General features: G+C 35.2%; 1 protein-coding gene across 2 annotated transcripts; it reads right to left on the bottom strand.

Moving 5' to 3' along the window:
• Nucleotides 1–13,520: 13,520 nt before the first annotated feature.
• LOC104906357 (hypothetical protein) lies at nt 13,521–19,845 on the bottom strand. 2 transcript variants are annotated; one of them, XM_010695099.4, is made up of 2 exons: nt 19,343–19,845; nt 13,521–15,935 (listed from the first exon to the last, which is right to left on the bottom strand). In XM_010695099.4, exons 1-2 carry the CDS (start codon nt 19,523–19,525, stop codon nt 14,016–14,018), a joined length of 2,103 nt encoding a protein of 700 aa, XP_010693401.1. In that variant the 5' UTR covers nt 19,526–19,845; the 3' UTR covers nt 13,521–14,015. The 2 variants fall into 2 exon arrangements, with proteins under 2 accessions (XP_010693401.1, XP_010693400.1); XM_010695098.3 differs by having other exon boundaries at nt 13,521–15,938.
• Nucleotides 19,846–21,566: the final 1,721 nt, after the last annotated feature.

Here is a 21,566-nt window from a genome sequence, read left to right on the forward strand (position 1 = left end):
CCCAGCAATCCGCTTTCCAATATAGGGTCCATCCTCCACGGATCCAGATCGTCTACTCTTGTTTGAATTGTTCCCACTTCCAGCCATTCTCTATAATTAACGATTATATACATAATATCTCTTACTCCACATGTTATATTGACACAAAATCCTAAGGCCTTATTTTTATTTCTTTTTTCCGTTCCCTTCTACTTAATTCACCAGTACCTACATATAAATATTCTTCTTATAACATATATTGTTACTTATCTTATTCGAAAATCTAGCTCTAATACCACCTGTAAGGGAGATGAGGAGGAGAAATTTAATAAGAGATTAGCTTCTCATAAACCCTAATCATATGATGTCGAGTTGGGTAACACATATGACTAAGGTACTGGAAGTGGTAAGTTGCCTAGAACACTTCAAGGTAAAAAAGGCTTCCTTTTATTTAGAAGGACCTGCAGATATCTCGTGGAATACCACCAAAGAAATTTCTAAGCAGCTTGATTTCAGCTGGGCAAAGTTTACAGAAAAATTGAAGGATAAATTTTTCCCCCGGTTTGCCAAGAATGAAGGAGAATGAATTTATGTTTCTGAGGCAAGGTAAAATGTCCGTTGGAATACGCGGCAAAATTCTTAGAACTTTCACGATTTGCCCCAAATTTCATGGGAAATGAAAGGATTAAATCCATGCAGTTCTTTGAGGGGTTGAATTTCAAATATTAGAAGCGGGTAGGACCATACTCAACCTTCAAAGAATTGTATGATCGTGCCCTGGAGCAGGAACGAATTGAAATGAAGGATGAGGAATTCCGTAAGAGAAAGAATGGGGGAAAAAGCAAGACAGAGAGCACAAAGAAGATCAAAAAGGAAGAGGGAGCGTGGTCAACTTTTAAGCCCCAAGGGGGAGGTGATAAGGTTAATAGTTCAGAATGAAAGTGTAGGTTATGCGGGAGGAATCTTTATGGAAGAAATTACAGTGGTGAATTAATTTGTTTCAAGTGCAGGGGTATGGGCCACAAAATTGGGGATTGCCCGAAAGGAGCAGCGAATAGAAGACCTGATATGGGAAGCAACTGAAGGAGCTGTTGCAGAAAGGTTATATCCGACTGAGTGTTTCTTCTTGGGGAGCACTAGTGTTGTTTGTCAAGAAAAAAGATGGAACCATGAGGCTGTGCATTGATTATCGGAAAATCGATAAGATTACAATGCGAAATAAGTATCCGCTACCCATAATTGATGATTTATTTGATCATTTCAAAGGTGCAGGGGTCTTTTCTAAAAATATCTATGCTCCGGATATCATCAGATGAGAAAAGCAGATGAAGATATTTCCAAAACTGCATTTCGAACCATATATAGTCATTATGAATTCGTAGTAATACCATTTGGCCTTACTAATGCTTCTGCCGCATTTATGGACTTGATGTAGAGATATTTCAAGCCATTCTTGGATCAGTTATATGCGAAATTTAGGAAATGTGATTTCTGGTTGGAGTTAGTGGTGTTCCTCGGTCATGTAGTCTCGAACGAAGGTGTGGCAGTGGATCATGAAAAGATTAGAGCAATTATTCAATGGACGGCTCCAATGAATGTGACTGAAGTTCGCAGTTTCCTTGGGTTAGCAAGGTATTACCGATTGTTTGTAAAGGATTTCTCTCGAATTGCGTTACCCATCACTAACTTAATTAAAAAAAGCACTAAGTTTCAATGGATGGAGAAGTGTGAAAAGTCTTCCACGAATTAAAAAGGAGATTAACTAGTGCGCCTATATTGGCTTCTTGTATTGGCATTCCGGACATACGTGTCTGCTAACTGCTTTTTACTCCATGATATCCCAGTAGCGATGAACCGTGCTGTCTTTGTCAATCTATCTACAATCACCCAAATGGAATCATACCCTTTGTTCTCTAATCTTCGACAATCCAGATACGAAATCTATAGATATCGATTCCCACTTCCATTCTGGCACCGGAGTTTCAGTTGGGCCTGAGTTAGTTCAAGAAATGATGGAACACATAAAAACAATTCGTGAGAAAATGAGAGCAGCACGAGATAGGTATAAGAAATATGCTGATTTGATGAGAAGGAGGAAGTTGGAATTTGAGGAACGAGTATTCTTAAAAATATCCCCAGCAAAGGGAGTGAAGAGATTTGGAATGCGAGGGAAACTAAGTCCTAAATTTATAGAAACATATGAAATCTTCAGAAGAGTTGGGGAGGTGGCATATGAACTTGCTTTGCCAGTTGAACTTTCTAAAGGTCACAATGTTTTCCATGTGTCTCAGTTGCGAAAATATGTACGTGACCCTTCCCATATATTGACTTATGAACCTCTCCAAATTGATGAGACGTTAAGTTATGAAGAAAGGCCTATCCGGATTATGGACAAGCGAGATAAAGTATTAAGAAATCAAACCATTTCATTGATAAAGGTCCTCTGATCAAGCAATGGTACTGAAGAAATTACTTGGGAAAAAGAGCTCGATATGAAGGAGCGGTGCCCACACTTGTTCTAAGGTAAGATTTTAGTTTCCAGACGAAACTTCTTAAGAAGGGGAGAGTGAAATAGCCTTACCCAAATAGTGTTATGTTAAGAATTAATGAAAGTCATTAAGGATAATAAATACATAAAATTAAATAATTGAATTTAGGATTTTGAAACCATTAATCCCCAAAGATGTGTTATTAAAGTAAGTCTCTTATAGGAGCTGAGATATGGAGGTAAGACAATGCTTAAAATAAATATAAGAATGTACATAAATGAAAAAGTAAGACTTGGAATATGAATATCAACTTGTTATGAATATATACAAATTCTTTAAGCTAGGTATTAAGGCTTAAGGAGGTAAATAAAGGTAAAATGATAAACCATGGACTAATTAGAATTTTTATGTACACCTTTGTGGGGATTAGGGAAATGGACCTTGGAAACTCAGTCCAACTTCAAAATAATCACCAACCTAGTGTCTTAATTACACGTGAAGAGATAAGGTTAAAATTTGGTGGCATTTGGAGCAAGGATCAAAAAAACCGAGAAGTTTCATTTCTCTCTCCCTCCACTCGCCTATCCTGTTCTTCTTGGGACATCACCCACATTTTCTTCTTCTCTCTATAAAACTTGCACCAAAACTCCATAAATCTTACATGCAAACTAATACTTAGATACATCAGCTTGTGATAGAAATTGGGGAGCCATTTATACAAGTCAAAGGTCAAGGGAAGCTAGTTTAAACAAAGGAAAGAAGAAGGTCATTGTGGTAAGCGTTTTGTAGGTTGTAACTTAATTTTTGAGTTAAATCTTGAAGGAATTATCAAAATAGGTAGGGAAAAATCAGGAGGTGAATGAACAAGAGTTCAAAGAAGATTAAGTGTGAGAAATTTTCAAAGAAGGCAAGGTACACAAGCATTACTCTAGGGTAATCCATTTTGGGTTAAGTTTTGATAATCTTATTGTATGTTGTGATTGATCTGAAAATTTAGAGTTTCATGTTGAATTATGTTGTTTGTATATCTGAAAAATAAATGATTTTGATGTTTTAAGTAGATGCATGTGAAGTTTCCACTTGGATTTAGCTTATTTTGCTCTAAAAACATGATTTTTGGATTATAGACTTTCTAAATGTTGAATAAAATCATTGTTATGAGGTTGGGCTCTTATGAACTACAATAAGGCAGTAGCTACTTGTTCTTAATTAATAATTTATACGGTTAAAAGGTATGTGGTAGGTTTCAAGTTTAAATTACTAAAGCCGGCCAATTTTTGTCAAAATCGATAGAGCGTTTTTGTGAAAATGATAAGACTTTTATAAACCAAGTCTTTGTAAATCTTAACATGATTAATGTAGTTGCTTAATTATATAACAATGAAAGAGAAAACTTGGGTATCATCATAATTGAAGTCTTACACTAATTAAACTAGACTCCTTGTCAAGGAAGCTCTATTTACACACCTAGAACTTGTTTAATAAGAGCAATAATAGATATGGGGGGGGGAGGGGAAGTATAGACATTGCTATTTTTTATTTTTTATTTTCATGCATTTCATTAAGAAGAATGTCACAAAGGTAATCATAATATAAGGGTTACGAATTCTTAGTTTGTGAGGAAGTAGAGTAATGATTCCTTCATAAATTACACTAATTACTCTAACAATGTAGAAGTCTTAAAAGGTAATATTAAACTTAGAATACTTACTAAGCATTTTAAGAAATGCGATTCGCTTACAAAAATATAGCTAATTTTATTAAAAGAAAAGAACTATTTTTGTTTTCCTAACAACTAGACAATATTCTAAATCTCAAGGAGGATAACTTCTTGAAAATTCGTTGTAAAAGTTTTAAGAGCTCTTTTAGCGGGAACTTCACACGACAACATTGTATGTTAAGGTTCTTTTTCCATAAGGAGGTGATGTATCCATACATTTCTTAAGGACTCTTTTTCCGTATACTTTTAATACTGAATTTGCGTTATGATTTTTGTTGTTAAGCGATTAGGGAAAGAAGCTGCTTTAGTAGTGATGAACAATTATTTGAGAATGATAAGAAATATGATAAGTAATATGTATACGTATTTGCGACATGTCCTTAAATTCTTTCAAGCAGTTATGATAAGGAGGGGAGACGTCCCCCATCAGTCTAGAGACTTGATAAATATCTCTCTCTAGTCAGGTTCTCTTTTCCTAGTTGAGATTATGTGAATGTCAAGCTAAATCGTATTGACTATTAATTGTTTTCAAACATACAAATATGGGCGCAAGCCAAATGTGTTTGGGTTTTTGGAACGAGTCCAATGATGTGTTTTTCACCGAGTTCTTATGAGATAATTAGTTTACGAAAATTAGCCCCTTTTGTTACTCAATATGGCAAGTGAGCTTGTGTACCAGCCTCGCTGATTGAATATCTCTTGGATTGTTTGTTTCTGGTGGGGCAAAGTCCCCACATTTGCAGGACTAAGTAGAGAAGGTGGGGGGATCATCTTTGCTTTGCCTAAGCTTAAAGTTGGAGTAGTGCTAATAAGAAGAACTGAAGCTAGTCATTTAAATTATGTTATATAAATTAAATAATTAATTTTGTATAGCACCGGATATGATTAATTAGTTAGACAGGAAATGTGAATTACAACTTCTAGAATAGGATGTAATAGTTAGTAACTACTTTTATTGATATGAAGAAGAATAACTATGATATCATGAAGCTACTTTCCCTATTATTGGGAGGTAGTTATAGTAACGTCCACACGGTTAGAGGATTAACTCAGGCTTAACTCATGCATGATAGAAGAATTACGGATTGGATTAGAATTGACTTAAGCAACTAAGCGGGAGGGTTGTTACAAGTGGTATTAGAGCTAGGTTTTCAAATAAGATAAGTAAAAATATAGGTTATAAGAAGAACATTTATATGTAGGACCTCGTGAGATAGGTAGAAGGGAATGGAAAAAAGAAAAAAAAAAGACTTGGGATTTTGTGTCAATATAACATGTGGAATAAGGGATATTATGTATTTAATGGTTAATTATAGGGAATGGCTGGAAGTTGGAGCTGTTCAAACAAGAGTAGACCATCTGGGTCTGTGGAGGATGGACCTGATACCTGGAAAGCGGATTGCTGGGAGGAACCCATTAGTCATATGATGGAGGTTAAGGAAGGAATGAGAGAATGTAATGAAAACTATGGGGAGGGAGGTCATAACCCGTTCTCGCGCCTGAGATTCAACCGTACACTTTGATCAAGACTCTACCACCATACGAAGTCACCCATAGGTAAAATTATTTCATATCAGCCAAAAACCAGTAAGTAACAGTGGTGGTTAGATCTGCAATGACGATTCAGAACCAGGAGCCGATGAGGTACACGGGGTATGTGTGCCAAATAGTCAAAAAGCAATAAACTACCCTCAAGATTCAAGAGGTAGATGTGCTCAAGGAATTTCCAGATGTATTTCAAGAGGGTCTACTGGGTTTACCACCCCCATAAAGTCGTTGATTTTCACATAGATCTGGTTCCGGGATCCACTTATATATCCACAACACCCTATCGAATGGCCCCAGCCAAAATGAAAGAATTGAAGAAACAACTGGATGAGTTACTCCAAAAGGGTTATATTAGTCCTAACACCATGAGGGGCGCCAGTTTTATTTGTTAAGAAGAAGGATGAGACCCTAATATTATGTATTGACTATCGAGAGATAAATAAGATCACCGTTCAAAATAAATATCCACAACGAGGATCGATGATTTATTTGATCAATTAAAGGATGCCAGAGTATTCTCAAAAATAGATTTACGATCATGATATCATCAGATGTGCATCGTAATACTTAACTAGTAGTACTGAAATAACGCATGTAGTCTTCTATTTATAATAACTCCGCGTCCCAACCCTAAGCTGATTAGGATTTAGCATGGCAAACGAAAAAGGCGTCACGTTAAAAGCTGCGCACAGCGCAAGATAATGCGCCTAACGCAGGACACTACATCACGCGCAGGCGCGTGTGCCAAACGCAACACACGTGCGATAAGCGCTCCTCCTCCCCAGTGAATATTGTCCCAGACTATATATCTTGCATATCACATGCTTTCGACTATTCCTATCCACATGTTTTTGGTTTATTCAAAATCCACCCGCCCAACCCTTTTACTTCTCTTTCTTTTTTCTTTTTTTTTTTTTTGGGAAACATTTTTAGTGCTTTCTCTACCCCCCACCCAACCTACCCCGTTGTTCGTACTTTTCCTTTCTTTCTTTTTTTAGGAGAAGGTCGCCTAAGCTCCATTCAAACTTTTTTCATAAATATTTTATTGGGAGAATGTCGATCCAGCTCCCTAGAAGAGAAATCCTCTAGCTCCTCGATCCGGCCCCCACTCGACTCTCCCCTATGATAGCCTATCTCGGGCTTCACTGTACTCAAGGATACATATGCGGTATCTGCCACATCCGAGGCATCTGTTGTTGGATCCGCAACATCTGCTACTGCCTCTGCTGCATCTAATGCATCCACATGGAAGGGGTCTAGGAATAAGGATTGCGTCTGACACCCCAATGAATTCCATACCTCCCAATTTGAACTACCCAACAAATAGGTCAATCTGAGGCCTCTCAAACATGGAATCCCGAGGAGTATGGGTCGGACCCCTAAACTGAGTCGATACCCTAGCCTCAGGACGAGGGCCACTCTTATGAGGACGAGGCTGCAGAAAATGTCACAAAGCATTAAAAAAGGTGCAACAAAATAAAAACAACAATCAAAGCATGGTATAGCAGTCTACATGGCTATGCACGTCGCTCCAGCGACAAGACATGCTCCTCTTCAAGTTCGCCATGCCATGCTCCAACAAGTCAACCACTCGATGAATCTGGAAGATAGTCTCCCGAGGAACGTGAGAATAAGCAATGCATAAGTCAATTCAAACAAAATGAATAAACGAAAGTTCATAACTTTCAACACTTACCGAGCTCACATGGGCCGGTATAACACGAACAACATGATGTTCTGCCTCCGAGGAAACATCAACCATCTCCTTCATAGGCCCGTAATCCCAACTTACCGGATTGTCAGATCCGAAACGAATAAGACACGAGCCATACCTCGTTGAAGTTTATAGTTGGTGCCAAGCGAGGCAAGAGACGAATCTGGTAGTCATAATTGCGAAAAACAATGTCGCAGTAACTCTCCCGAACCACTATCCCTCCCTTGACATCCTGAACGAGCGCGTCCTTGTCCATCATAGTGACAGGGGGTCCCGAGGAACCAGTAACAATAGTGAACCGTTACACTGATCTGATTTACAAAGCAAAAACAGTGACTGCTAACATCTTAGAAATTCACATCTACATAAAGGAAATTATAATCCAGTTGCACAAACCTAAGGGATGCTAGCACATGCAGGTGTCGTTTTTCCAATTCTTGTTTCTCCGCATTGGTCAGTGCGAATAGCGACCCACTCAACATTATTTGAATGCCATAGGGAACAGTCAGATATTCGCAGGGAAGTATTATAGAGAAAAAAAATTCAGAGGGAAATATTACTTAACTTGTAATACTGAAAGTGGTGATGGTTGGGATTTAGTGGATTAGGTAGTGGTTTGGGGTTAACTTGGGTTAAGAAAGTAAATAGGCTTAACAGTCGAAGTAACGGTTTAACTATTACTAATGTCACGGTTGTATAATATTGCTGAGGATAGGGTTATTTTTGAAACTCAAAAGAAAATCAGTTTACCGTTGAAATGCTCCATAGTATAGGGTTATCAGTGGGAATTTCTCTTACTTCTATTATTCTGGTGAATGGGGCATAGAAAAAGCATACAAAGAGAGCTGGCGCATAATGGTGTTTATATTATCTCGATGATGAACATTTTTTCAAGGAGGTGGAGATAACCAGTCTGCTCATTTAGCCTTACAAGTGGAGATGGCAGCCTATGCAAGCTTTGTAACGGGCAAACTCTCACGGCGTGTTTGGTAGTCGTTAATAAATTGGGGTAATGGGAATGAATTTTAAGTGCAATTTTATTAGGAAACACCCTCAAAATCTCCATGGGGAGACTTTTTTTCTCCATGGGCGAGCAATCTCACCCCTAAACTTGTGTTTTTGTCTCCAAGGGAAAGTAATTATCATTACCACTCATTACCACCTACAAGGTGGTATTAGATGGGAATGAAAATTCAAGAACGAAAGTAGAAACTTTAGGATAAATTAGCATTACCATGGAAATGGCAATGATATTCTTCACAAATGTTTACAAAAATTCATTCATATTACTATCATTTATAACCAACTACCAAACGGGTCATCAAAGATTAACTGTTATTATTATCTACAATAATTCTTACGTTATGATAAATATCCTCAAACAGCCTTCCAGGACGCCGATGAAGTTTTCTGGATACAAAAATAGATTAAAGCGTCAGGATAAAATTTTCAATATTGTAAGATCCTCAAGGTGGATAGAGATCAGGTCCAATAAGCCCATCAAACAACACAACTTTTTAAAATTTTCTTTTTAGTTTCTCTACTGCACTTCCTACTTAAAAATTCTTAGCTAACGTGAAAAAGAAAAATAGTGCCTTTGTTTGTCGTCATTTGTGGTGGTGTAAGTTGACTGCGAAAGATCCATAGTCCAATTCAGTTCATTCCAAACTTGTCCGATTAGATCAGACTGAAAAAAATATAGGTTGGACTTGGATTCAATTTTTTAAGTCCAAAAGTTTTTGAACTAGATTTCGACTCACCCTTTTATAATCCAAAAAGTTTAATCCATTCCAAACTGAAGTTTTGAGCTTTTCAACATTGTCGCTTTAAATATTATTAGATGGCACATGAGTTTTCGATTGCCCTCCAAAGTGAAAAGTTTAAAGTTACCTTACCCTCCCTAGTTGATGCGTATGGAGCATGAAAAATGCACAATAATAGTTTTGTTAGAAAACTATGTAGTTTAATTATTTTTAATTACTTTAATTTGAGTTTAAGTGATAAAGGAATCCTATGATACTTAGGAGTCTAATTTCTTATCATTGAGTCTTATTAGGAGTCTTAATAATTAGTATTTATCTTATATTAGGTGTGTGATATAGTTAGGATTTAGTTTGTTATTTGTCTTTATCCTTAAGATAAAGATAGATAAGTTTGTTAGTTGTTATCTTTAAGCTTTACTAGTTATCTTTAAGTTAGGAATCTTGTAATATAAATAGGCTATTTCGGCCATCATAATAAAGTGTGTTGTTTTTTAGTTTAACCTATTCCTTGTGGAATTAAAGTTTTAGGAGTGAATCCAAAGTTTAAGCAGTGAATGCAAACCCAGTTATTATCAAACCTTGGTTGGGAGTTGATAATTTCATATCCTTGATCTTCATGTGCGTGATGCATAGGAATTTCGAACCTATCTCTTGAATTAACATTCAAGATTCATTTCTTTATTAAAGAATCCATCAAGAAACAATAAAAAAATCCATTCTTTCATTCAAGAAACCATAAAGAACCTATCTTTAAATCAAGAACTTAAATATAGCCTTCAATTTCACATCAATTGGTGTGGCTGCTGGGATCATAAAGGTGTTTCATTGAAATTGGAAGGTTATAATTCGTGCAAGAAGAAAACCTCCCGTAACAGCCAGTTTTTGAGGTAACTTTGAAAGACTCGTTCTCCCACCTCCGAGCGAATTTTTGGGTAATTCTTGAGCCTAGATTGGACTACTATTTGTCTAGTTTTCTATCCTAAAATTTCGTAAGGTGTCGAGTCGATTTAATATATATTCGAGACTGATCTTTAGAATTGGTCAAAAACCGGGTTAATCTGGCACAGTGTTGGGAGAATTAAAACTGAAAACTATTGGCTGGGTATTTTGTGCTGAAATTTCGGTCGAGTGTTTCAAACACATAAGGATACCTGGATATAAAATTTCATAAATTTTCGAGGTGTTTTGATTGTGTTTTGGAGTACCTATTTCAGATGTACTTTCTGGGCAGTTTTTTGTCAGTTTAAGAATTATGGACATGAGTGGAACAACGCCTGAGTTCTTAGAGGCTTGTAAACGATTTGAGAAGGCTAAGAAAGATTGTTATGATCTTAGGAAAGATTATTATGATCTTAAGAAAGATTATTATGATCTTTTTCATCCCCCTACACTGGAAGAGCGCTTAGAACGAATGCAACGAAACATGAAGGCAATCTTGGCTTCACTTGCGCAACTATCTATTCCGCATGAATGTGAAGAAAGTAAAGAGGAAATTCAGCAAGTTTCAACTAGTCTTGTGGAATATAATGTTCATGATTGTCCAGTGTTTGAAGTTGAAGAAAATATTAAAACTTTAGCTCTTGCAGGCATTAACAATCCGATCCTCTGTAGTACTGTAGTTGTTGCCACAATATGGACTTTTCATACTCATAGATGCGTGAACGCCATGAATCTTTTTCTCATTGCTGGTGGGTTTTACAGTGCTAATGATTCTCATGCTATAATGCTCTTTTACTGGGTTGTTCAACGCATATGGATGATTCCATGGACTTCAAAACTTGAGACAAGTTTTTTCTAAGGAGGGGAGTATGATGCGTATGGAGCATCAAAAATGCACAATAATAGTTTTGTTAGAAAACTATGCAGTTTAATTGTTTTTAATTACTTTAATTTGAGTTTAAGTGATAAGGGAATCCTATGATACTTAGGAGTCTAATTTCTTATCATTGAGTCTTATTAGGAGTCTTAATAATTAGTATTTATCTTATATTAGGCGTGTGATATAGTTAGGATTTAGTTTGTTATTTGTCTTTATCCTTAAGATAAAGGTAGATAAGTTTGTTAGTTGTTATCTTTAAGCTTTACTAGTTATCTTTAAGTTAGGAATCTTGTAATATAAATAGGCTATTTCGGCCATCATAATAAAGTGTGTTGTTTTTGAGTTTAACCTATTCCTTGTGGAATTAAAGTTTTAGGAGTGAATCCAAAGTTTAAGCAATGAATGCAAACCCAGTTATTATCAAACCTTGGTTAGGAGTTGATAATTTCATATCCTTGATCCTCATGTGCGTGATGCATAGGAATTTCGAACCTATCTCTTGAATTAATATTCAAGATTCATTTTCTTTATTAAATAATCCATCAAGAAACAATAAAAAAATCCATTCTTTCATTCAAGAAACCATAAAGAACCTATCTTTAAATCAAGAACTTAAATATAGCCTTCAATTTCACATCACTAGTAGCTGATGTAGTCATTTTCTTCACTAATCCTTCCTTAGTTCTTCACTTCCTCTAACTTTCTCAATCTCTCTCTATCTTGCATTCTCTCTTAGTGCCTGTTCTCTTCGGCATAAAACAACTGAACTGAACTGAACTTATCGGAGCTGAATTGAACTGAACTGAACTGAACTAAAATGAACTGAACTGAATTGAATTGAATTAAATTAAATTGAATGTAATAAATATATAAATAATATTTTAAACAATAATAATATGAATATTAAATAATAATTATAATGATAAGTAATAATAATGAATAATAATAATAGTTTTTTGGATATTTTTAAGTGATAGTTATAAATAAATAATATTAATAATCATAAATTAATAATAATAATAATAATAATAATTAATGATAATAATGATAATTAATAATAATTATATTATATTATTTGTATTAATATATTAATACTTGATGATGATATATAATAACAATAATATCTAAGAAGTAAATTAATATTACTATTTTAATAATTAGATTTAATAAAAATATTTAGTAATAAAAATAATGATTGGGTTGGACCGCGAAAATTACATCGTAAACCGTATTGATGCGATTTGATTGGTTTATGGGCTAAAAAAAGTGGGTTTATTTGTGCTTTGACCTAAACCATGTTCCTCCTAATAATAATAGTAATAATAATGAGTAAAGCTATAATAAACAAAATAATATATAGAAACAACAACAATAATAATAATAATACTTAATAGTAATGATATATATAATAATAATAATAAATAATAATAATAATAATAATAATAATAATAATAATAATAATAATAATAATAATAATAATAAGAGTAATTAGTAAAATAAATTATACCAGCATAATAATAATATTTAACAAAATGGTTATAAAAGAATGGAGCTGAACTGAACTGAACTGAAAATAAGCTAAGGAAAACAAGCCCTTAGTCCATGTGCATCTTATACAAATTCATAACTCATCTCACTATATAAATTTCCTTTTCTCAGTTTCCTCTCAACTTAAATCGAGAATAATGTATGTTATCTTTCTGATTGTTGAGAACTTAACATTTCAGAAGATTTTTTAATTATTATTTTAAGTTGGGCTTTGTATTTTGCAATCTTCGTTTTATTATAAACTTTAAAGATGGATGCAAGTTACTTTATGTAATGGATGTAATGGGTTCAAAATTTTCAAATTTCAATCGTGAGAAAAGTTATAAACCTAAATCAGTAAAAAAAAAAAACATAATTTTTGGACTGGACTAGATTTGAATTCAAGAAATAAAGTTTCGAACTGCATTGAATTTCAATTTAAAAAATTTAGGATCGGATTTGGACATAAATTTTCGAGTCCAAAAAACTTTGGACTAGATTTAAATTTGACAAAATCCAACTCAGACCAACCAATTTGCACCATTAATCATAAGTTCCCTTTGATATTATGAATATCACAATCATAAAAAGTTGATATTACAAAAATATGCATTGAGATTTTCAATAACATCTATTATCATATACTTCCTCTGTACTTTTTTATTTGCATCATTTGCTTTTGTAACGTTATTTATCAACCAACTTTGTTAAACTATCTCGCATCATTATATAAGAAAAAACATAGTCAAGTCGGGTCTTGTTAGATTCATCTTTACTTACACCTACTAAGAGATATTAACCTTCAAAGAAGCGTCTCGACAAATGTGAAAAAACAAATGTTGCAACTAAAAAAATACAAAGATAATATTAACAATATAATTTACGGTCAAGGTTGGGTATGAAGATATTAGAAGATTGGGTGGAACAACTAATAACAAAGGAAAGAAAGTGCATATATATATAACAAAGGAAAGAAAGTGCATATATATATAACAAAATAAATAAAATATGAAGTAAAGAGTCAGACGTCGACTCAAACGATCCTTACAACGTGCAGATCTACAAAAATCCTCCTAGACAAACAAAACAAGCGCAACCAATCACCAAATATGTAGTATGTACACCATAATCAAGATACATGGATCAAAAATCCAAGAATCAGGCAGAAAAAGGGCTATAACATTCACCTATGAGTTCGTTCATTCCCTTCAAGTCTTTCAACTAGGGATAGACATTAATAATCAGTGGAGTCAAACTCAGCGGGAATTAATTACTTTTTAATAGTCTATTTCTAATGGGTAGTCTACCCAGTGGGTAGATGTAGCAATCTCCTCCCCGAACTTTATTCATTTATTTATACACTTCACTTGACATGAGTTCCCATAATCCCAAAAGAGACAAAAATTGAGTCAGCTGCAATGTAAATGTAGCTTTCAGGAATAGCAAAATAGACCAATTACCTCGGTTTTAATGCATTCAGTTGCCAACCAGGTCGAACAAGTCTTTGACCAGGACTACTCATAAGAGTAGCCTGGGATCGGTTAAGCATCTCAACCATTGAGGGTGTTTGATATGCTTGGATGAGGCTTGAACTATCGGTGGAATCACCTCTTGCAGTTGCTCGCTGCCAAGAATGTGAACTCAGGCCGGATAGTACATATGCCCTTCCAGATGCCTCGTATACATGCCTACTTGCCATCCTCTCTTGCATCTCTTTCAATTCAGCATCCAGGGAAACACAAAGACGGTCCTGACTTTTTGCTGATATTGTTCTCACTAGCATCTCGCGACAATTTTCAAGAACAGATATAGCATCACCTAGGCTTCCATTCTCAGCTGCAGCTCTTGCTAGAGACATTGCCTCTGCAGCTCGGAGCCGATTCCTCTGCCTGTCTACCAAAATGGATCCTTCTTCTTGTCCTGTAGAGCTATCAGGTCGTCCAATTATGACCTCTTCACCTTCCATTGCAAATGATTCTTTTGTCAAGGCATCTTTGAAGAAACATTTAACCTTTAACAATGATGTATGGTTGCCAGAAGACTCTATTGGAAGGTTTAATTGAACAAGAAAATCTCTCTCTTCATCAGCATAAAGATCACCAATGTCGATGACTCCTAATCGGCCATTGCCCATCATCTGGCTTGAGTAACCCCCAGCTTTAACTGACTGAATATAACTGCTAGGATGTATACATTCGATCTCCACTAGCACCTCCTGTACTACAACACTCAGAAGGCCACCTATACATTGAGCAAATGCATCTTGAATAGCTCCCTCAGTCTCAATGAAAGAGAATGTACCTCCAGAGTTCTCTGAAATTGAGTGCATTAGGAAAGAATCATGATCTGCGCCAAACCCAAAAGTATGGACTGGAATCTGCAACCCTGATCTTTTACTATCCTGAATTGATAAAGGGAGAAGCAACTGATCGATCGGTGCAATTTGATTTCCTCCAGATCCATTTACAGTGTATGTGTCCTGTCCATCGGACAATAAAATTAAACTAGCAACTGGGTTCTTTTCTCTTCGTTCTTCCATCACTTTTGCCCCTTTCCTGAGTCCTTCAGCAATATTGGTTCCACCATTTGCTACCAAGGAATTGACAGCTAACAGTGCTTGCTGTCGTCCACTTTCAGACATTCGGCAGAGTGGAAAGAGACGTCGAGCGGTGGAGGAAAAAGTCACAACTGAGAGCCTGTCGTTGGAGCTCATGTTATGTATTACAAAACCCATGGCTCGCTTTAGGAGTGCAAGTTTTGTACCTGCCATGCTGCCGCTGATGTCGAGCACTGTGACAAGGTCAACTGGAGTGCGGGGCATTCGAGAAACAGACTGCAAGCCTTGGTCTTCACCAGATTTTTGTGTTGTGTTGGTAACTGCTGCTTTGAGGTTGATCAGAACAGTGAATTCATTGCAATATTTTGTCCGTGGAACAGATGAGAATTCCGGATAAGCTCGAATGCCTATGATTTTCGCCAAGTTACCATTTGCATCAGAATTAACTTTCTGGGAAGCTTCAGTTCGGCCTAAAGGCTCATCATCATCAAACACAGCTGGTTCAGCAGCGTGAAATAGTGGAATTACATGTCGACTAGAATTCCGGGGAGAAGAAGGTAACCTACGAACCACAGTCATCATAGCATTGTTCTGCATAGGAATATCAGCAGGGAATACTCTGGACCTTCCACCTCTGGGATCCAGATCTGGGCTTTCTGAGGGAATCTCTTTCCACTTTGCTCTGCAAACTGGGCAAATCTGGTTGCCCTGTTTAACTTTTGATGTGATGCAGTGGAAATGGAAGGAATGTGAGCACTCAGCAGTAAATATAGCATGACCTTCTCCAGGCTTCATTGTGGCCAAGCATATAGAACAAGTCTTCTGAGATGGAACCAAATCAGCCAAGATTAGGAAGACGTTAGTTTCCGCAGTGACTGCAAAGGAAAACACATCGACAGGGTACTCTGCTTTCTAAACATCATGCATAAGGAGAAAAGGAGAGGGAGAAATAGAAGGTATATTTTTCATTACTTCAAGCAAATAATTTGCATGTTGATGAAGGTATAGTTTCCTTTAGGAGTTAGGACTCAGAGTTGAGGTCAAACAACTTTAAAGAGTGACTAGCCAATCAAGGAACTAGTAAGGAACGACGTGATTGTTAAAATGTTTGATTAAATCGATAAGTAGATAATATTGACATATAGCCCTGGTCAATTTCTATAAATTTGTTCTCAGATATTGTAGCATTCCAAAAAATTTGAGATTACTAGGATGTACTAAAGGGCAATAATGATAATGATGTGATACATAATTTGCAAGGAAATCCACTACTTTTTATCAAGGTAATGGAATATCATATCCAAACATGTATCTTTTTTCAAAATTTTATCATTCCCACTCAATACTATATTAAAGACATTAACATCAGTTATTTTCTTACAAAATTGCACTAAAATTCATTGTCATTACTAGAGGTGTTAATTAAGTTTAGCCGCTCGTAAGCAATTAGAACTCAGCTAGGTCAAAGCTCAATCAACACTCGACTCGAGTTGGCTTAATTCAAGTTTGAAAGTCAACTTGATACATTAACGAGTCGGCTTAAGGTAGCCTAAACTTGAATGTATAAGCTCGTAAACTGCTTGATATATGTTTATCATTATAAATATTACAACATATCAAATGTTAACTATTTTTAGGATAATATAATAATCTCATTATTTGTAAGTTATTTCAAATGACTATTAAAATTAAAAACTTTACATTAAATACATAAGGTAATAGATTAAAAGAAAAGGAAACGTTATTACAAATAATTTAGCTAAACAAATCAAGTACATCTGCTCAAGAGTAACTCGAACTCAATTCGAAACTTTAACAAGTCAAGTCAAGCTAGATAAGTAATCGCTCAACTCATGGGCGGATACACAGGGGGTACAGTGGGTACAACTGTACCCCCATTAATTTAGAAAAGCAAATATATAAAGTTTACACATGCAAACTTTTATCAAAACTAGTGTTTGTTTCAGTGGTAAGGGAGAGGAAATTGAAAAGAGTGTGAGGTTGCATGTTCGATTCCTGTAATCTACCTTTCAATCTTTCTTTCTTTTTCTTACTCTTTCTTTTTTCTCAAATGTTCTTTAGCAACATTTTTTCTTCCTCTTTATTCTTTCAGGCCCTCCTAAATAAAAGGAATAACTTATGTAGAAGTTAAATATGCAATTCTTATTATACATACACCAATATGAATTATAGAAAGTTGCTAACTTATATTAAAATTGTCGGATTATTTTGTACTTTTTTTTATCTCACTTCTATATGTACTTATTAAGTCATCATTTTATCTTCTAATAACCATTTTTCACCTTATTCCATTAACATGATTATGTGACTTATATCAACAACAAATTTTAAAAAAATTCTTCTACAATAATTTATCTTTCAAAATTTCCTCGGGATTCAAATTCATTACCTTTATCCACATCTTGTTTCGGAGCATTTATATCATATGATATTTTTTTCTTATATATTAATAGTATTTTTAGGTTAAAGTTGGCGAAATTTGGCTCCAAAAAATAAAATATAGCCAAAGATTAGGGACGGAAAAATGATATATTTTATGAATCTAATTGCTCATTGTTCCGTACCCCCATTTCTGAATTTCTAGATCCGCCACTGGCTCAACTCGAACTAAATTCGAACTCGATACCTTAACGAGACAAGTTGAACACGAGTCGGCTCATTACCAATTCACTTGATAAGCACCCTTAGCCATTAGTGCTATTTATAACCAATTACTAAAGAGGTCTTGAGACTATGTCAATCCAACAAGACAACTCAAACAATATTGTAAAAGTAAGGATTGACTAATAAGTTACAAAACTTTTCATGTCGATCCTGAACCTCAAAGTAACTCAGCGCTGAAAATTGACATCAACTTTTTAAATTGCAGATTGCTAAAAACACCAACATAAAAAAGCAGATGCTCTAAAATGACAAATCCACTCAGATGCCAACATTATTTCAGCCATTCGAAGACAGCATCATTTCATGAGCACAAGCGCATAAAGTGTATACCACAAGTTTATGACCCATGGTAAAACTTGATTAGTGCTCATTTCACAACTTTAACCTTCTGGTAGTACAAACAATTCTCTAAAAAAAAGTAATATGATAAATTATTCCCTTTGTCCATAATTGAAATTTGAAAATTGCATATTACAATTTTCGGATTCCCTAAAAAACTATTACCTTACATAAAATGGTTTAACTTTATGATTGACTTTCCTAAAGTTTTCAGTAATGGAAAAATTCTGGCAACTGCTTTTTATAAAGGGACTTTTTATAAACTTTTGCCAAGAGGAATTGCTTTTTATCACTATTGCTAATTACTGATGCACATCGATGAATAAAATTAGAAAATAATTCATATCTGCTCTATTATCGTTACCAATGGCTCAAAATGATGTCTTGTTCATCCAGCAAAAAGTTCACCCAGACAAAACATTGTTATCGATGATGGCTAAACATATACTCGTCCCATCTTATTTTAATTGTCATACCTTAGAATAAAAAAAAATCATTTATTATTATGCTTTCCATTTTTTTATTACTTTTGATCAATTAAAATTTGAATTTACCAGAACATTACATGTTTTTCATTTTTTATTATTAATTTAAACTTGACGAATATTATAGAACTAAACGAAATTTTTTGAGTAGTTAAAAATCTACCACTATATTAGCCTATGTTTTGTAGGGCGTAAAACATTTTCAGTGTAAAATGATTTTCATGGAAAACAATTTACAATAAAAAAACACAATTCCAAAATTAGTTTTCCGTTGTTTGGTTCGATGTAAGAAAAATGATGAAATGAAAGGAAAATGAAAGGGAAAGTAAGAAGGTAGTGAAAGAAGTGTACAAGAGAGATAAGGAAAATAGTTTTCCCTTCATCTTGAAAGGAAAATGATTTTCCATTATTGGGAAAGTAATTTTACCCCAAGTATTCTTTTGCTAACCAAACAATGTAAAACTGAAAATAGAGGAAAACAGTTTTCCGGAAAAACGTTTTACGCTCTACCAAACGGAGCCTTAGTAGCACTACTTGCGAAAATGCCATATTTAATAAATTTGTAAGAGATACGAAAGGAAAAATCTTGAAAAAAATTGTTCGAATGACTCATAATTATTTAAATACGTTACCAAATAAATTGAAAAGCTATACCATATTAGTAGAGAATTAATAATGAGCAAAGAAGCAAAATCGCAAGGAAATAAAATGACGAACCTCGAAATCGCGCTTCCTGCTAGAGCTCCTAGACATCCAGGCAGATGCAGCATCATTTGGTTGCGAAAGCAATGACACATGAGAAACTCTCTCACTTAATTGAGGAAATCTGTCGTCATCGACCATCGATCTCGGAACGGAGTAACACAGTGCTAGCTTTGCCTTCCTCCATAAACTTGCCATTTCTTTTTGTGTATGATAAAATGATAGCAAACGAGTTACGACTTACGAGCAGAGGAGATAGACTGGTTATGGAAGTTGTTGGAGCAGCAGTAGTTGCGTATTAGTCGTAGTACTACTAGTATCAGCGGCCGCCATTGAAGAGATCAAGGGAGAGATAGGAAAATTAAAAGTTTGACCTTGGCAGAAGTAGTTGTATTGTTGTTGCTTTTTCTCTTTTCTGTTTTCTGGTGGAAGAAAAGCAAGGTAGATTTTATCTAATCTTTAAGTTCTGAAAAGCTCAAGCATTTTGACTTCGGTTTTTTATACAAATCACCAAGTATGAAGCGCTTTTATTAGAGTGGGGAACAGCTCAGTCGGCAATTCCAAAGTGCACCTGTTTTTTTAAAAAAAAAATTAGGGGAGCGAAAATTAGTGCCCGCCTGGATTGCTTGCAAATATGAGAGGGTAGTTTTGTAATCAGGTTTGCCAATTTTAATGGCCTAATATATTCCAGCCCATTACCAAGTTTGGTACTATTCTCCTCCGCTAAAATTTCAGCCCAACAACCTCAGTCCTCATGACACTCTCTTTATAACCAAACTAGTACACTATTTTGCAACACAATATTGTGCTTCTTCTTGTGAGAAATATGGAGAAAGAGAAGCTATGTAAATATATCAGAGAGTATTTTATTCGTATTGATGTGTAAATTGATTTCTTACATTGATGGTATTTATAAGCAAAGTTTTCTACTGTGCACAATTGTAAGATTTTCAACACGGAAGAAAAATTACATGACATGCATTAAATGCACGCAGGAAATGTGGACTTCACATATATGTGAACAGTGGATTTGTTCATTCCACTGTTTCTCAACACTCCCCCTTGAATGTCCACTTATAACTCATAATAGACGTTGTCTCATTAAGAATCTATGTTAGGAAAAAACCCTGTGGAAAAAATCCATAACTAGGGAAAGAGTACAACTATTATGTATCCTTATATGCTTAAAATCAACTGCCTCCGGAAAAACTCGATGGGATAAAAACCTGATCGAAGGGAAAAAGAGGGCAGCGCATATAATACTCCCCCTGAATTTAGCATACATCACGAAGATGACGCATTCCAATTTTTCGGTCTAATTCTTCAAATTTCTTCGCCGGAAGGGATTTGGTGAATAAATCTGTAAGATTCTCACATGATTGGATTTGTCGGATGTTGATCGTCCCTTCCTTTTGGAGGTCATGAGTGAAGAAGTGTTTTGGTGATAAATGTTTAGTTTTGTCTCCTTTGATGTACCCTTCGCTTACTTGGGTGATGCATGCAGTATTGTCTTCGTAGATGATAGGTGAAATTGTTGTTATTGTTTCCATCCCACATTCTTCTTGGATATTCTTGATCATTGACCTTAGCCATACACATTCCCTTCCAGGTTCATAAAGAATTCTGCATGATTTGATGATGTGACCATCAAAGTCTGCTTCGTGGATTTCCAAGATATTGCAGTACCTCCATAAGTGAATAGATATCCGGATTGAGACTTAGCCTTTTGTGGGTCTGATAGCTACCCAGCATCTGCATATCCAATGAGTGACGCATTTGGTTTCGACTGATAGAATAGTCCAAGATCTTGCGTTCTTCGAAAGATAACGTAATAAGTGTCTGACTCCATTCCAATGTCTCTTTGTTGGTGCATTGTTGTATCTAGCTAACAAGTTTACTGAAAAAGCTATGTCAAATCGAGTATTATTAGCCAAGTACATTAAGGCACCAATTGCACTTAGATATGGTACTTCAGGGCCAAGAATTTCTTCGTTTTCTTCTCGTGGTCTGAATGGATTATCTTTCTCATTCAGGGAACGCACTACCATTGGAGAACTTATTGGGTGGGCTTTGTCCATGAAAAAAACGTTTCAGAATTTTTCCTGTATAGTTTGATTGATGGACAAAAATCTCATTTCTTAGATGTTCAATTTGCAGGCCAAGGCTAAATTTTGTCTTCCCGAGATATTTCATCTCAGATTCTTTCATCAAGTACTTTGCAGACGCTTCAAGTTCTCTA

This window comes from Beta vulgaris, chromosome 2 (genome assembly GCF_026745355.1).
Source record: "Beta vulgaris subsp. vulgaris cultivar EL10 chromosome 2, EL10.2, whole genome shotgun sequence".
NCBI lineage: Eukaryota > Viridiplantae > Streptophyta > Magnoliopsida > Caryophyllales > Amaranthaceae > Beta > Beta vulgaris.

Coding starts and splice junctions, on each gene's coding strand:
- LOC104906357 (XM_010695098.3), bottom strand. CDS start 19,525: ATGGCAAGTTTATGGAGGAAGGCAAAGCTAGCACTGTGTTACTCCGTT. Junction 15,939..19,342: donor GCAGGAAGCGCGATTTCGAG/GTTCGTCATTTT, acceptor GTTCCATCTCAG/AAGACTTGTTCTATATGCTT.